Genomic DNA, 17,737 nt, shown 5'->3' on the forward strand with positions numbered 1-17,737 from the left:
TCTGGGGTTCCCTGGGGTGGGAGGAATTGTGATTCTTCTCTCCACCCCCATTCTCCCTGTCAGATGCCCAAGGGAAATCCGTCTTAGAAAATCTGGAAGTGTAGCCAAGGCAGGACTTTCTTTCTCTGCACCAGAAGGGTTTAACTATTTATAATAAATAAACAGGAAACACAGATTCATGTTTCTTACTTTTCTCTTCCACTCGTGACGTGAGACAGCGCTTACCACTTTGGAGTAAAATTTTGCCTCCCCCTTTGCTCCTTAGTCAGCCTGGCAGTGCTACTGCCTCTGAGTGAGTGTTGCTGTGGAGACAAGACAGGGTGAGGGAGGTGGTGTGGGCTCCTCCGCCCCCCTGGGTGCCACACACTACCTGGTAAGATGGAGAGGCTTGTTGAACTGCCTCGTCCTTGAAGGTTAAAGCAAACACATCGGCTTTTCTTAGCATGGTTAATAATACTTACAAGAAAACATTTCTGGTTGGTCTTATATTTTAGAATTAATTTGTGCTTATTGTAGAAAAAAGTAAGAAAAAAAGAGTAAAGAAAAAAATATGTGAGTTGTAATTCTATCCACAACCTGCTTGGTTGTCTTTGATGCACACAGGTGCATGGAGGATAAATATTGGGTTTATATTTCGGTTGGTATATTTCTATCGCTGTTGTGACAACTTATCACAAATACAATAACTTAAAACAACACAAATTTATTATCTTACAGTTGTAGAGGTCAGAAGCCTACAATGTGTTGGCTATAGGACAAGTGTGTCTCCCTAAAATTCACCCACAATGTGATATTTGGAAATGGAAGCATTGGGAAGTAATTTGGGTTAGAATGTGGTTGGGAAGATGGGGCCCTCGTGATGGAATTAGTGCCCTTGGAAGAGAAGACACCGGAGAGATGGATCTCTGCCGTGTAGACACAGGGAGAAGGTGGTTGTCTGCAAGCTCGAGTCCTCACCCTGCTGACACCTTGCTTCCAGAACTGTAAGAAAATTCATTTCTGTTGTTGAAGCCACCTAGCACATGGTATTTTGTTAAGGCAGCTCAAGTAGACTGAGGTTGTGTTTTTTCTCAGCTAAAATCAAGGTATTGGCAAAGCTGCATTCCTTCTGGAGAGAGTCCATTTCCTTCCCTCCTCCAGTCCCAGAGGCTGTCTGCATTCTTGACTTGTGGCTCTTTCCACCATCTTCAAAGCCAGCAGTGTAGCATCTTCAAATAGCTCTTCCAGCCTCACAATCATATTAACACCAAAACCTTGCAGAAATCCTCTGGTGAGAAAATTTATCTCTCTCTCTCTTAAAGATTTCTTTAACCCAGTGTTTCCCAAATGTTTTTGACCAATGACTTTGTTGGCAGCATTGAGTACTAGCTTCCAAAGCTAGGGTATAGGACACAATTCTAGAAACACAGTTTGGAATCATCCCAGACAAATGAAGCTGTGTACCCTCAAACACCTTTATAAGCTTAAGGCTAAAAGGACTCAAGAGGGAAACATTGGAACAAAATGATTTTGAAGTAAACTCGAAAGATTTTCTACCCTCCATTCAGAATTCTGACCTTGCTTTGCGTTGTTGGTTTCTCATGTCATTTGTAGGACTCAACGTTGCACCAACTCCCTGCTCTGTCAATGTCAGGTTTCAACCTTTGGTCAAGGCCAACAGAGGTCTGCCTCAGGTCTGCATGATGATTCCTAGGGACAGTTTCTGGGGTCCTTCAAGAGAGCTGGTGTGTAGTGAGGCCACTTTGAGCTCTCTTCAGCGATTCAGTCACTCACCAGGTGAATACTCCTATAAGAGATGGGGAAGTGGAGAGGGAAACTTTGGGTGCTGGAAGTGCTGGCTGAGATGTATGCCAGTGAGCTCCAAAGATCACTACCACTGTTTGGAATTCTAAAAGGGTCTGTCCTCAGAGCCAAGAAAATTCGAAGGGCCCTACAGGGAGCAGACAAGGAGACATATAAACTTCCCAGGCTTCTGGGCACAGACATTCGCATCACGTTCATGCAGGATTCCCTGTGTTCCAAGCAGTTGTGGTGTCCGCAGTGGGGAAGAACACTAGTTTTTTCACATCCTGATTGAGAGAACCATTGGCTGCATACTAGGTCCTTCTGGAATGTTGGGTGTGAAACAGCCCCTCCAGCTTTTCAGCAGTCGGTGTCCTGTTCCTCAGAAAGCATAGAATTGCTGTGTGTGGTTTGAGGCCTACTGGGGACAGAGAAACCTGACCAACTTGACTTCCCTTGATACCAGCCAGACTGGCCACCACAAGGCCAGGCATGGGGCACAGTGTGACCTTTATGTGGGGGCCTATGACAGCTTGCTGATGTCCTGTCCTGGCTTGGTTATTTGAAGCCTCATTATCTCTCGAGAGTTCTCAGTCACCATCTCTTCCCAAGCAGCCCATCCACGCCTAGGCCTAGGCCTGTCTGTCTTTCCTGGTACTCTTGTGACCTCTAGTGGTTATATCCAGTAAAACCTACTCCAGAGATAGGTTTTGATTTTGTGGGAATATAAAGAAGACGCAAGCAGAAAATATGTTTCATGTTTAAAGCATCGCTTCTCTACAGTGTTTTAAAAACCACTTCCCACATAATCCTTAAGTGTGATGGCCACATGCCTTTCTTCTTAATCAATAAGAGTTGATCTTCCCAAGAAGAGCAAAATGGTTGAGCTAGAAGGAGCCTCTAAGACAACCTCTTCCCAAATTCTCTTTGACAGCTGGGGAAATTGAGACTTGGAGAACTTAAGCAACCAGCCCAAGGTTGCAGTGAGGACATTCAGCGATTATCATCATCACACAGCTAGTTCATGTAAGCACAGGAGTTAAAACTCGGGCTTCCTGAACACCAGAGGGCTTTCCAACGCCCACATAAAGGAGCTATGCCCCAAATATACCCCTCACCACCCAGAGACCCCAATTCACTTGTGATTGCAGCTACATCAGGCCTTTGCCAATTTGGGAGTCGGACAGAGAAAGAGGAGTTGCCTTCAAGGGCTCACATGAGTTTAACCTTTCTGGCAGTTTCCAAACTCTTGGACATGAATGGCCCCATTTATTTTTGTGTATCTTCACATACCTTGTACACAGGCTCTAGCTGTGTCTCCCTCAAAGGTGTGGTAGGAAAAGCATGGCTGTGGCCCCCAAAGACACAGCTCAGAAGTACATTTGGGACTCTGTGGCAATAAAGCCCATCCCTTTTGGGGCCAGAATCAGGGCCAGGCATTTCCCCAGTGGGAGGCATGATGTGGCTCTGGGCCTGGTCTCTGTATCCTAATTATTTCCTACAGGGCGTTTCAAACACTAAAACCTCACCTTTCTCCAGGCTGGAAAAGTCTTTTCTACAGCAATGAAGCTGGCTTTGCTGACATTCATTCCTTCAGGTCTGGGGTCTCAAACCCAAAAGCTTTCAGGACCCTGGCAGGTAAGGTAAAAAATGAATCTGGCCAGCGTCAGATGAGGGTGAGCTGGGAAGGACAGGCCTAGTTCTCATCCAAAGTTTTGACAGTATGATGGTGGCCGTGCCAAAGACCTATGCACATCACCTGACAACAGGGAGCCTCTGACCTAGAGCAAAGAACCTGGTGAGGACACCTCCGTGCACGGCCTGCCTGTGGCTGACCCCTAGCTCACTTACCTGGGAAAAGCAGGTCTCTAAGGCTTGAAGGCTCTGCCACCTCTGGCAGTCTGACCTATGCTCTGTGATGGGGTGCACGTCCCCAGATCAGCTGGGCCAGTGTCTGTATTGTCTGCCTGACGTGTGTTTGAAAATGCCTGACAGGCCTCTTTAGTCTACCTGCCTTTTTAGCACTGGTTTCTTGAGCTCTTTGTTGGATGGTTTGTGACATTGTCCTTAAATGCTTTGACCTCTGTGATAAAATGACCTGCACTCCACCAGCAATCCAGGCCCATTCTCTCTGCCTTTTTTGTTTGTTTTTTTGCCAGTTTTCTGTTCTTTCTGAAAGCAGTCACAAGCAGACAAGCTTAGAAAGGGTGTTCTCTTCGTGTTGTTTCAGGGAAAATAGAGAAAGTCAAACCTCCTTCATCCCCCACTCCTGAAGGCCCCAGCTTGCAGCCTGACTTAACCCCCGAAGAGGCTGCCGGATCCCAGCGGCCCAAGAATCTGATGCAGACCCTCATGGAAGACTATGAGACTCACAAATCTAAAAGGCGCGAGAGAATGGATGATAGTAGTGTAAGTTTTTCCTCCTTTCCTCTTTCCCACCTGTAAGGGCGTCCGGTGTCCACGCAGACATGGATGTTAAGTGGTTGTGTGGCCGGCGTCGTGGCTCCATAACTGTTTGCAAATGTGTGGTTTAATGTGCCTGGTGTTGGGTTTGGGTTGTCGTCTTCACTCTTAAAGACCTTGATCCTGCAAGGAGGTCCTGTTGCTGCCAACTCGAGCGTGAGCCTGCTTGCAAGGCTGTTAGGTGTGTAGAAAACACAGGGGCAACGGGGAAGAAGGACAGAAGCATCAAGAAATCTTCCCAGGCACCAGGGAGCTGATTTCTACCCCCTGCCTTGCTCTGTAGAGATGTTATTTCTCTAGAGAACACGCAGATGCTGTTCCTTCAGGGCCTACTATCAATGTGACATAGTACCCCAAAGACTAAATGCCTTTGGGCCTGTTACCAAGCCCCTGCGTTCAGTTTGGCAGGAAAGAACCATTTCAAATGAGAGTTAAAAACCACGCAGCTGCCCTGCTACCTTCAACTGCAAGGACTTTGCTCATGACAGTCACATGACAAGGCTGGTATCTGTTCTGTGGTTTCTTTCCCCAAAGGGGACTTCTATTGTCCCTGAGGACCGCCTGGCCTCAGTCCCTTACCCGCATTCCACCTCGAGCACAATAGCTTGGGGAGGATGAAGATGCTACCCAGCTTCCCCAGGACACTCTGGCTTCATGCCTGTTGTCCTGGTGTCATTCTTCATTAAAAATGAACAATGATGTAAAATATAGATAAATAATTTAAAAAAAAAAAGATCCCCTGTTTGCATGATAAATTATTTGATCACCTTAGACTTGAATGCTGTGGGGCTCACAGCAGGCATCCTACACCCACTCACTGCCTTCCACATCTGAAATTGAAAGCAGACTTGGAAATACATTACTTTCAATATGCAGTGGTATAGAAAGAACACAGGCAAACATGTCTACAGCCTTCTGGTGGTCCCCTTGGCAACCCCCACCTCTCCCTCCGGTTTGCACCTAAACTACCTGGAACACTGGCAGGTCGGAGAGTTTCTGGACTGTTCCCCACATTGGACAGTGGGTTGGGACCTGGCTCTTGGTGGCTGCAGGGCATTTCCACTGCAGAGCTCCTGTCCTGAACCCTTGGAGCCTTTTCTGCCCACTTGAGCCATCTTTCACAGCCCCCTTAAAAAGCAGATTTTACCTGTGGGCATTTTCTGGAGCCTGTGATCATTTTGCAGCTCAGTGTTATAAATGGTGTGTTTTCTCCAGAGATGCCCATACACCACACACCAGCAAGTGAGCTGTGTGGGCCTTTAGTGTCAAGCTGCAAGAGTTAACAGACAAAATTACACACAGCAGTGAAGAGCCTGCTCTTACCCATGTCATAGGCAGAGGCCGGAAGCCTCCTTCGTGCATACTCCAAAACCCAGGCAGCCAGCTAGCAAATGCCAGCCAGCCGGGATTTCCCCTTGGCATTAAGCAAGTGACTGGAAATCGGTGTTTTCATGCCCGATTGCTCCACTTACGCAATGGAGTGGCAGCCTCTCGCCATTTTTCTCAAGTAAATAAACATTTCAGATCAGGAAGAACAGCTGTTAATATCCCCAAACCCTGAATTCAAGGTCAAGTGGCTTGCACTGTGGATGATATTACAGAGAAGCAAGATTGTTGTCAGTGAAAATTTTTAGGAACAGAGCAAAAAATTTTGATCTATTATATCGTCTTTTAAGAGACCCAAATCTGAAAGAAAAAGAAAAAGAAAACTCTAGTCAGATTGCTTCTAAAGCAAATCCATGCCCAGAGCCATCTGCTCCCCCATCTCTTAGCCCTTTTCAGTCAGGGGAATCTTTCCTGTTGTATCTGCACCAATTACTGAAGAATATGTTGAAGTCTCTGCGTAGGAATGCACACGCCTTTTTTCCTGCTAGCTGACCTGTGGCCCTTCTCCATTTTTTCCCCTCTTACCAGAAGCAGAATCAAAGGGAGCAGATGGATTTGCTTGGAGTTTGAGTTGTGGAGCTGGCTCCCAGCCCCTTGAGGCCCTGGTGCACAATTCTGGGGCAGAATGTGGCTTCGTAGATTCGCCACCTGGAGAGCCTCAGATGACTCACATGGCTCCAGTAACACCCCAGCACCTCCACCTGCCAGTATTCCTTCCCCAAAGTCACTTGTCCTCACCATGTGTCCCCAGGGCCAGACTGAATTTGCCCACCGGAAGTAGCGAGCTCTTTGGAAATTGAAGGCAAAGGGTTCTTATTGCTGTGCTTCTCAAAAGGGAGGCAGACTTAAAATGGGGTTAATTGGGATGAATGTACAGTGATACTTTAAACACAAAGTTATTAATGTGTGAAGGAAAGAAGAAAGAGAAGTCAGATGAAACCATGCCTGCCAATTGATGAATAACGTTTGCCGACCTACTTGAGAAAAATATCTTTGCCATCAAAGCAGGGGCAATGTTCCCCGCACCCCAGAGCAGTCATGCACTCTGGAATCCTAGTCTCCACTCAGGGACCTCCAATTTTTCCACTTTTTAACAGCATTTGGTGGACTTTTTCATGCTGCTGAGATGTCCCTCTCTCCTGCTGGAAACAAGGAGAGGATCTTGGCAGGAGATGGAGTGTTAAATTATGAACCTCTCTGTGGAAACATTTGCCCAGTTGTCTCTGTGTTGGTGACATGAAGTCATCGGTGACTCTTCTGCTCATGTTCAATTGTTTAAAAAAGTTGATGACAAGAAACTGATAAAGCCGCTTTTCTCAAAAAGAGCCTCAAACAGCCATTCTGGTTGCTGGCTCAGAACATGAGCAGGGCATCCCCTCAGTAGCCACAGTCCTCGCCCACTGGGCTGGCTTTCTTGTTCTGCATGGCATAGTCACTAAGGCCTGTCTCCATGCTTAAGGCTTCAGCCAGGCCCCATTTATCAGTGGGTCCCTGGGCTAATTTTTGGGTAAGGACAGTGTTATTCCCCACCCCATTTCCTCCATATCCTGGACTGTCACATTAACCAGCCCATTCAGGGCCTTTGTGAGAATTCCAAAAAGGCTTATTTTTCCTCGGTGGGGACCCAGGCTTGCACCAGTCACATAGTTGTTGAGCACGCACTGCACACCCAGCTACAGTCCTGCGCTGACTGTGGTTTTCTCTATCTAGAAATGTTGTCTTACTTGGAAATGTCCTTTATCTGGGCCCGATGCCTTCTCTGATCAGTCATGCAATTTGGAACAGACTAATGAATTATAGTTTCCCACAGGCTTTCTCAGTGCCTTGCAAAGGAAGGTGATTGGTCTATGGTGACCAATGCCCCAAACCAATAAATTCTCCCACAGTTCTAAGCAGTGTAAAAATGCAAGGCCATTTCCACAGCTCTGGAGGGGTTCCCTAAAGTCAGTCCTTCTACCTCATTTCCCTTAGCCAGGCCATTTTCCCCCGGAGCTTTTTCCTTGCGGAGGTTTTTAGTCACCCTCAGGAAGGAAAGGGTTGTTTTAGTTCCTCCATGACCACTCTGCTCTCAAGAACTTACCCAGTCCCCAAGACTGTGATGATGGAGGTTGTGTGGTCTTACTAGGTTGTGCCACCCTTGGGTCAGCTTCAGACACTCTGCCTCCACAAACCTGGCATTCAAACCAGCTCCTGTCTGTGGGAAGGATCATTTTTTCATGAGCCAATACCCTCTAAGTCTGTTTTGGGGCTCAGAGAACCCTGCGGGATTTGCCTACAACTGCCTATAGATTCTAGCAAATCCCAAATGCCCAACAAGGACCTTGTTTGTGGGCCTCTGGTTACACACAGGGAGGAAAGACTGGTGTCAATTCATACATAGAAAATGGAAGCAGCCAACCTTGGATTAACAAAGGATGGGCTTATCTGATATTTTTATTAATGAATCATAGTGAATATACTTGCTCCAAAAGATACAAACCTTTGAATAAATGAATATCAGATGAACCGGTCTTGGTGTGGGTGTGTGATGGTTTCCTGATGTTACTACCTCTCCGCCACTCCCCGCGTGGGGCTGGTTCCCAGCGGGGGGCATTCTGTGAGTGTGTCTGCCATGCACTAACCCTGGTCTTTTCCCTCTCTGCCAGTACACCTCTAAGTTACTGTCTTGCAAGGTGACTTCCGAGGTACTTTTCAACTTGTTTGTCTTGGTCTTCCTGCATGCCTGGCCCAGGTGCATGCTGTTGTGGTTTGCCATTTCCTGTTGGGTTTAAGTGGAAAGACAAGAAAGCAGTTTGTCTCATATTTATTTCATCCTGCTTGTTCTGAACTGGGGGGACTGTCATGGGCCGTCGGAGTATGCACAATGAGACTCGCTGCTGTGCTTTGTTGTGCGGTGGGCGTGGGCAGACCTGGCCCGGCTCACAGGTCTGGAAGATGTTTGGACCAGAGGGCACAACTGGTGGACACTGACAGCACATGTACTCTGGCCTGGTTACATACAGTGCTGTCCCAAAGGAGGACTGGACTGTTGATCCTAACCAGTCCTTCATTTTCCTTCACAAATCCAGAATGCTCCATTACACAGCACTAGGGTTAGTTATTCCAGAAGTGAACCATTCCAAACACCACCCCCCGCTTTGCCCAGTTTTTAAACTTGTATTTTTGTCTTGGCTGCTTCAAGCACAATGTTTCTCTTTACCCCCACCCCATTTTCTGGTTTTTTTTGCTATAAGAAAGCACATGCATTTAAAATTTTTTACTTCCACAGCATTGTATTATTTTTAGTTTAAAAGAATTATTTCAAATATACGGAATTACAGATCTTTCATTCCTTTGCTCAGTGAACAACTGAGAACCTACTACGTGTCAAGCACTTTTCTAGGTTCCAAGACTATAGCAGTCAACAAAACAAAGTCCCTGATGTCACAGAGTTGGTACTCAATTGTTCCAATAATATGACATCATATAAAAATAAAACCATCTATACAGGTTTCTCATTGTTATCACTTCATGCTATTGTCTTTATATTTTGTAAAGAAATTGATATTGCAACTGCAACTCAAGCCCTCTTGTTACTTCTCCCAGTTCCCATTTCTCTGTTTCTAGAGTGGTAACTATGCTGTTCATCATTTCCATGCATGTTTTTATATTTACATGTTTCTATACAGAAATGTATATGTTTATATACAGAAATTGTTTTGACTTTGCATGTTTTGAAACTTACTATAATGGTATCATATATTATCCTCAACTCCTTTCTGTGTGCTGTCTGCACTGTGTTTAGATGTGTCCATGTTGATACATCTAGTTCTAAATCACTGCTGTATAATATTCCCTTGGACTGTATCATTATTTATTCATCCTCCTAGTATGGAAATGTAGGTTGTTTCCTACCCCCCACCCCCGCTCCTGCAACCCCCATTACAAACAATACTTCAGTGATTGTTTAATTATATCTCTGTGTACCTTTGGAAGAATTTGCTTCTCTATATCTAGAAATAGAAGCACTGGTTATAGAGTCTATACTTCCTCATACTCACTACATATTGTAAATTATTCTTCAGATGGGTTCTGCTGCTAACCTACAGCATCATATGTTTTTAAAATCTCCCTCTTCAGCAGAAGAATTATAGTTAACTATCCATGTGAGCTACTGATTACCAGGAATTTACTTTCATAAGGTATAAAAGAAAATCAAGAATATCACATACCTTCCTCAATGTCTTATCTAGGGGATGACAGTTGGAAAATGAGACTCTAAATCATTCTTTTGAATAAACATAGTTAAGAATATGAAAATCTGTTCAAATATAACCAAGGAAGATAAAACTAGGTCTAGTTTGTCTCCAGTTGAAGAAAAATTAAGGAAATAAAATACTAGCAAATATTATTTTACATGTATCTTTTATTTCACTTTTCCCAAATAAAAGTGCCTGTGTTGTTTGCTACTTAGTATTTAGCAATCTACTTGAATTGCCTATGCATTAGAGAGAAATAATAACATTACAGACTTGAGCAAAGAGAATTGATCTTCCCTCCACCAGACCTTATATTTGTGAATGTGATGAAACCTGAGATCAGGCCTATTATTTTTTTGTTTCTCTCCATTTCTTTGCACAGTGTTTATCACCCTTTCTGATACTCCAGTCTCCTTATAGCCACTGAACAGCAGTGTAGCTTAGTGTTGCCCAGAAGCCTGGGGCAACTCCCCTCTCAGATTTCTAGGTTCAGATCTTCACTTTCTCCTGCTGAGCACCATTGGTAGAGTTACTTAGCCTCCCTGTGTTTCAGCTTCTTCCTATTTAAAATGAAGTAATAATAATAGGAAACCCATAAAATAGTAATGAGGATTTAAACAGTAAGTGATTCTTAGAACCCTGAGGCATTGTTGTTTATTGTTTTGTTGTTGTTGTTGTTGTTTGCATGGGGGGCAGGGGGTTGGATCAGAAAAGAAAGGACTGGATTTTAGGAAATAAAAAGCTCTGGATTTGCTAGTGATTTGCTCTTATATGTGTGTGTGTGTGCACATGTGCGTGCACACACACACACACACACATTCACTAGTCTGAATTAACTCTGAAGCAGTTGCTCATTCATATACCTTCCCCAAGGACTTGGCATTTGAATTTTTAAAAAGCCAGTTCAGGACAGCTTCACCCTGAACCAGTCCTAGATCATATGCCTTGTGAACCAAAGACAGCTTCGTAACAAGGTCACTGACTATTTTGGTAATGATCCATTTCATGTTCTTGGCTGTGCCATTCCTTAAAGCCTTATATTTCATCAGAAATACAGACTGTGTTAAGTGGTCATACAAACTATGGGAATGAAAATTAAAAAGGGGGACTCATGATTGGCATAATTACTTTATTTGGTCTGTAAAAAGAAGATTTCTGTACCCAAGCTTTGCTAAATGTTCCACAGTTTTAAATATGTTTCTCTGCCCATCATACTTTTTGTGAGTAAGCTCATGGGGAGAGAGAGTCTTCTTTCCTTGACATTTTGCCTGACACTTGGTAGGAATCCAATAAAATCTGTGAGATGATGGATGGGTGAATTGTAACATGGGTTCCTGAAGGAGAGAGTAAATGAAATCTGTTCAGGATGTTTGACAATTACAATAGGGCTTAAGTAAAAGATAAGGACTTCTGAAAAAGATGGGAACCACTTTTTCAGAACCTTATGGATTTAGAACTTTGGCTTTTTGTAGACCTTTCTGTTTGTCTCTATGCTCTGCAAGGCAAACAGATGGCCATATTAGACATCGTATCTCTCCTTATTAATAAAAATGCCTTATGTTTGAATAATGCTTTAGAGTTTATAAGCCCTTCACACTGGCTGAAATAATAATCATCAGAAATCTTCCTCTGCACCCAGAACTAGGCTGAGTGCTTTAGATGCATTGCCTTATTCTGTCCTTAGGTCAACTCTATACTGCAGTGTTTATTATTCCCACTTTACATATAAGGGGACTGAGACACAGGCAAGAGTAACTTTCCCAAAGTCACAGTCATTCAGATTTAAATCTAGACTTGCCTGAACTTCAGCATCTCCCTGTCTTCTAAGAAAGCCTATAAAGCAGATCAGGTACTGTCCATTTTACACATAACATAAGTTGAGTCACAGATCCCATAAACAATAGTGGGGTACTCCAGAAACTCAACTGGAAGTGAAGCTCAGGACTGCATGCCCAAGCACCTTGTCTCAGTACCATGTTACCACACGTTGACCAGAGAATCCTGACTGTACCAGACTTGCAAGCACGCTGCCCTGAAGACTTCCTATTCTAGACACTGTGTAAGTGATGTGGCACACTTACACACGAGACACTTAATGGTCTGTGTGCTTAATAATGAACATTCACTCAGCAGTCAGGACTGAGGCATCCTGCATGTTGGCCCAGCTGTGCCTGCTCGGAGGACTGAGGAAGGCTTTCCAGGGAGAAGAAAGCACACAGAAGCTCTGGGAAGTCCATTTATGTGTCTGAGTTGCAGGATTTGGACCCAGCCCTTTAATCTACAAAATCTGCCTACATCTGAACCCCCACCACTGAGTGCTACACCTCCTTACTTCTCAGGAGTTGTCCTTGCCAAAGTGATTGCTCTTAGGAGAAGCCAAGCTTGGTTCTGCTGGACTTTTCAAAGTCAGAATCTGCACATCCCAAACAAATGCCACAATGATTTAATTGGTTGGCATGCATGGACTTGCTTTTGGTGCCGTGTCATGAACTTGAGCCTTTTCTCATTTGCTGGCAACCTAAATGTCATTCACATGGATCTCACCTTGATCAAACTAAAGTTGGAGACAATTGGCTAAGGTTTCTCCTTAGGAGTCCACAGGCTAGTCCGTGACCCAGAGGGAAGGAGTCCTATGCAGATGTTGACACTCCATCTTTGATATTATCAACCTTTTGTTTTACTTAGGAGCACCTGTGGCCCAAAAGTTGCATCAAAGTGCTCAGATTGCTTCTTATTGGCCCAAAAATCTATTTTTTTTCACTTTATGTATCTTTGACGTTTATACCAAAGTAGATTTTCATGTTATAAAAATATGGTCATAGTTTATATAGATCCACAAAGCCTGATGGATTGAATCCATAGTGGTTCAGTTGTCTGGAATGATTTTCTGGTTTGCTCGTTTACAGAGAGACTAAGATAATCTATAGCTGTACTGTCCAATATGGTTCCATGAGGATATTTAAAATAAAATTAATTAAGATTAATATGTAGCATCTCAGCCACACTAGCCCTATGCCACATGGCTACCATATTGGATGGTGCAAATATAGGATAGTTCCCTCAGTCAGTGTAGATCTGTGGCACATAGATGTCTGCTTTGTTACCTAAAACCTTGCTGCAGAGTCAGCAGGTCTGCACAAAGAAAATTGCAGAACATTTCAGGAAGTCTCTCTTTATTGAAAAGTGTTGATCAAATAGCAAATGAACGATGGCTATGAGATGAATGCAAACCCAGAACCCTTCCACCCTACCATCTTTCCCTATCTCCTACCTCTCAACCTTACCAGACAGTTACTTCCCTTCTCATTAGATGCTGTTGAAAGAGGGAGAGGAGGAAAGAAACAGAGAACCAATATCCATGAACCCTGCCTAATTTTTCTTCCTCTCTTTTTAGGTCCTTGAGGCCACACGGGTTAATCGAAGAAAGAGTGCACTGGCCTTGCGCTGGGAGGCAGGGATCTACGCCAACCAGGAGGAAGAGGACAATGAATAATAAACTTCCTTCCACCCAGGAAGCGTCTTTGGTGCTTGGGTTACCAAGAAACCAAAACATCAACACATCAAAGCATTTTAATGGAATATTTATTAAAGTGCAAACAAACTCAGCAATCCTTATGTAGACCAGCAGCTGCAATATACAATGATGAAAAATAAAATGAAAAGAGAAGTGCACCCATCAAACTCTTACCTCCCAAGAGTCAAAAGAGAAAGGGATTTTTTGTGACTCAAACAATTGCCTGGTTTTGGACCAATCCACAATTGATCCAAAAGGACAAAGAAGTGACAAGCAAATCCACATGGCTGCTACAGGCAGAAGCGAGACCAGCCTTGCTGGGTGATGAGGAAGAACAGTGGCGATGGGGCCATTACAGAGCAGGGGCCCATGAGCTGTGCTATCTGGGCCCAGGCTACTTCTCTGCACCGGTTTCCCACCCATCGCTCCCAGCATCACAGGTGTTGGGTTAACTCCATTTACTCCAGCAGCCATAAAGTGAATAACATTTTTTTTGTCTATATTTGCCCAGAAGAGGCCATTATGATTCCATTTCTCTTACATTGAATTGTTTTTAATTGGGAGCAATTAATGATCGCAACACATAAAACACACATTTTTAAGACAATATGTTATATTGCAAACACAATCTATTCTACATTAGGAGGTTGAGAAAGGGGGAGAAAGCCAAACCAAATGGATTATTTTAGCTTTAGGATCTCGTCTGCTTATAATATTGACTGATCTGCAATTTATGAGAACACATTTTCAGTTGTTTCTTCATATGAAAACTATTTAGTGGGCAACAACTATTTTTATGATGGGATGGGGGAATATATACATGTATAAAATCTGTACACATTGAACAGCTTGGTTCAAGATGGTAGGGGTATTTTTAGAAAGGCAATTAATTGAAAAAGGGTGAACTCTGCCTTAGAGAGATAGACAGCAAGAAATAAACAGGTGTTTATAACTATATTTTATACTATAAAGTGGACTTTAGAGGTAGTAAGGGAGAATGATAGATTATTTTGGATCAGTTAGAAATGACACATTAAGGAAAGGTCATGAAGGTAAAGATGAAGGGAGAAAGTGAGAGAATAAAGGAATCAAGAGATATTATTTTGTTGAGCAACCAGTGTTTTTCAGGATTATACAGAGAAAAATATAGAATAGAACTCTAGGCTTGGAATCAGCTACAAATCCTAAAGACTGTGTGTGTGTGTGTGTGTGTGTGTGTGTGTGTAAAAGTGTGCATGTACACGGGTGTCTGTGTTTGTGATGTGTATGTGCTCACAAGTAAGGGTCTGTGTGTGAAGATAAAAATTCCAGAATGATCATGGGACAAGGGTGTACAGTTATTTCCTCCAGAGCTGTTTTCCAGCATTAGGAGTAAGTGAGAATTTCTTTTTTATGAAAAGGGATATAGAGGCACTGAGCTGATGCAGTATTTGCTATATTAAATTGACGTAACATGGTATTTGCATGAGTCACAGTTGCAAAGTTTTGAGCAGTTTTGTAATTGACATGTAGGGAAGTATCATATTTATTCTCATGCTTTGTATTCATGCTTAGTATACTATAGAAGAAGCCAGCTGTATTCTTTCTGTCATTTAAAGCAATATGACCAGGGTATTCAATAATCGGGTGCCCTTAATTTCTGGATGAGAAAAAATTTTCTGTTTTCTGGCCATTGGCCATGAGAAAAAAAAAAACTGACCAGCCATTCCCTTTCTCCCCCTTTGTTTTAAAACAGAGGTTTTAAAAAAGCAATAATCAAGTCAGACCTCACTAAAATTCATTTTTGTTTTTATATTGTATGTCACAAGCTCTAATATGTTATTCTGACAAGTAGCAATTTCACAAGATTTGTATGTAATGTTATGCACATTATCTTTGCTCTTTTTTGACTAGTGCTGACTTTAGGGGAAGTCTTTATTCATAGACAAGTGGTGGGCACAAAATAAAAATGGAATTGTCTGATAACTTTCAAGGATTCTTGAAAACTGCGAAGGGAACCTTTAGCTTGAAGCCAAATTCTACAAATGGGCTGTTGGCACCATATTTATGTAGTTCATACTCATAGGTAGTCTGAATGAATCTTCAACAAAATGGACTAGCCACTGGAGACACAAAGTAAATTAAGATCCCTGCCACAAGAAATTCATTTTTCCAGTGGAGGAGGCTAACATGGAGACAGGCATTCCCAGGAGGATGAGATGAATGTTAGATTAGAGCTCCTGACAGCTAGGTGGAAACGACCAGGAAGGATACTTTCCCTGAGGATTTCCAAGTTTCCAAGAATCAGACAGGCAGGGTGGCAGCCTCATGCGGTCCCAGGCATGCAAGGATGGCTGGAGAAGAGAGTGATGTAGTCTAATGCACAAAAAACAAAAGTGCTTAATGTTCTTTGCACTGGCAATGGATCTAGTAGAGACCCTAGACGTGATATTGATGTGATATGGACAAACTCCCCCTCTCTCTCACCAGAGGAAACTGTTCAGGACTCTGCTGAAGTTTTTTGTTCTGTTTTGAAGGAAACCATGTACTTATCTTACATCTACCTTTGAGAAGAGAATCTCAGTGAATGAGAGTCTAGCAGGCAAAACAAAGGACTTGCATTAGATGCAGACAAGTTGATTGGACCAGAGCACTGACTGCATAGACTCAGGGAGCCCAGGTCCTCTGGTCCAGGCTCCACGTGGAGGTAAGGCAACAGATGCAGAGTTTTGTCACCCTTGCACAGTCACAGAGCTGCTTAACTGCGGCACCTACATCTCTGACCTCTGCCTGTTCCCTTATATTGCCTTCGGGAAGAATAACTGCTATTCCTCGCTCCACTCACTCATAATCCCATTACAATATAAATTTCAGTTGCCTTGGAAGAGCCAGATTTTCTCTGCACTTTCTTGAGATTTTTATTCATTCAAAAAACCTGGGGCCACTGCTTTGTACATAGCACTGTGCTAGGCTCTGGGACCCCAAATGAATCCCTTTAACTTTCCGAAAACACAACAGACCCAAGGAGGAAAGTCACTCCTGCCTAATCCAGTTGCGAGGAAAAGGCTAGTGAAAAACTTTCCTTGGATGCTTGTCCCTGCCCCAAATAGCACGCGAGCTTGTTAATCTCAACTCTAACAAATGTTTAGATTCTGTAGCTGTTAAAAGCTTTCCTGAGAGTATTTCATTTTTTTTTTTTTTTTTTTTTTTGTAAGATGTTTTATTGTACTTTTATTTTTTCCAATTTTTTTCCAGGTTTTCTATAATTTATGTTATTTCTTCTATCAGTTTATTAACACATTCATTTTAAAGCTCCATATCCTATTTTAGTAACATTAATAACCAGAAGTTTTTCTCCTCTCACTATTTTTTTTTTTTATCTTAAATTTTATTTTTATATTCCCCCATACAATTGCAAACGCCCATTCTGACCCAAATCCTTCCCCTCCCGCCCCCACCCCCAAAAAGTGTCTCTGGTTCATAGTTTTTTTGTTGATTTTGATTTTCACTTTCTTATATTCATTTTCCTGGTCCCTTATTTAAGTTTTCTAGATTCCTGCTATGAGTGAGACCATCCGGTATTTTTCTTTTTCTTTTTGGCTTATTTCGCTGAGCATGATCCCTTCCAGCGCCATCCATGTGCTGCAAATTGCATGTGTTTATCTTTTTGAATGCTGAGTATATTCCATGGTATATATGTACCACATCTTCTTGATCCAGTCATCTACTTTTGGGCATTTGGGTTGTTTCCAAAGCTTAGCTATTGTAAACAGTGCTGCTATAAACATAGGAGTGCAGGTGCTCTTTGGAATTGATGTTTCTGTGTCCTTTGGGTAAATACCTAGGAGTGGAATTGCTGGATCATATGGAAGCTCTATGTTTAGTAGGTCCAGAAATCTCCACACAGCTCTCCATAGTGGTTGGACCAGTTTGCACTCCCACCAAACAGTGCAGAAGAGTTCCTTTTTCTCCACATCCTCGCCAACATTTGTTGTTGCTAGTTTTTTTAATATGTGCCATTCTCACTGGTGTGAGATGGTATCTCATGGTAGTTTTGATTTGCATTTCCCTGATTGCAAGTGATGTTGAACATTTTTCATATGTCTGTTGGCCATTTGCTTTCCTCTTCAGAGAGTTTCTTTTTAGCTCTTCTGCCCATTTTTTGACTGGATTATTTTCTTTGTTGTTGCTGAGTCTCATCAGCTCTTTGCAGATTTTTGTGATCAGTCCTTTATCATTAGTGTTGGGTGCAAAATGTTCTCCCAGTTGGTGGGGTTTCTCTTTGTTTTTGTTATTGTCTCTTTTGCTGTGCAGAAGCTCTTTAATTTGATGTAGTCCCAGCTGTTATCTTTGTCTTCACTATCACTGCTTGGGT

General features: G+C 42.9%; 1 protein-coding gene across 12 annotated transcripts in view; it reads left to right on the forward strand.

Annotated features, from left to right (window-relative positions):
- Positions 1-16,476, forward strand: part of PALM2AKAP2 (PALM2 and AKAP2 fusion) — a 311,697-nt gene extending 295,221 nt beyond the window's left edge. For 11 of the 12 annotated variants that reach the window (XM_054689096.1, XM_054689098.1, XM_054689100.1 and 8 more), the window contains 2 exons: positions 4,013-4,191; positions 13,264-16,476. In XM_054689096.1, the coding sequence (XP_054545071.1) occupies positions 4,013-4,191; positions 13,264-13,362 (278 nt within the window). In that variant the 3' untranslated portion in view covers positions 13,363-16,476. The remainder of the gene's footprint in view (positions 1-4,012; positions 4,192-13,263) is intronic. The other variant, XM_037491598.2, reaches the window with a different exon arrangement.
- Positions 16,477-17,737: the final 1,261 nt, after the last annotated feature.

This window comes from Talpa occidentalis, unplaced genomic scaffold (genome assembly GCF_014898055.3).
Source record: "Talpa occidentalis isolate TD23 unplaced genomic scaffold, MPIMG_talOcc4v2.1 talOcc4.7, whole genome shotgun sequence".
Classification (NCBI taxonomy): domain Eukaryota; kingdom Metazoa; phylum Chordata; class Mammalia; order Eulipotyphla; family Talpidae; genus Talpa; species Talpa occidentalis.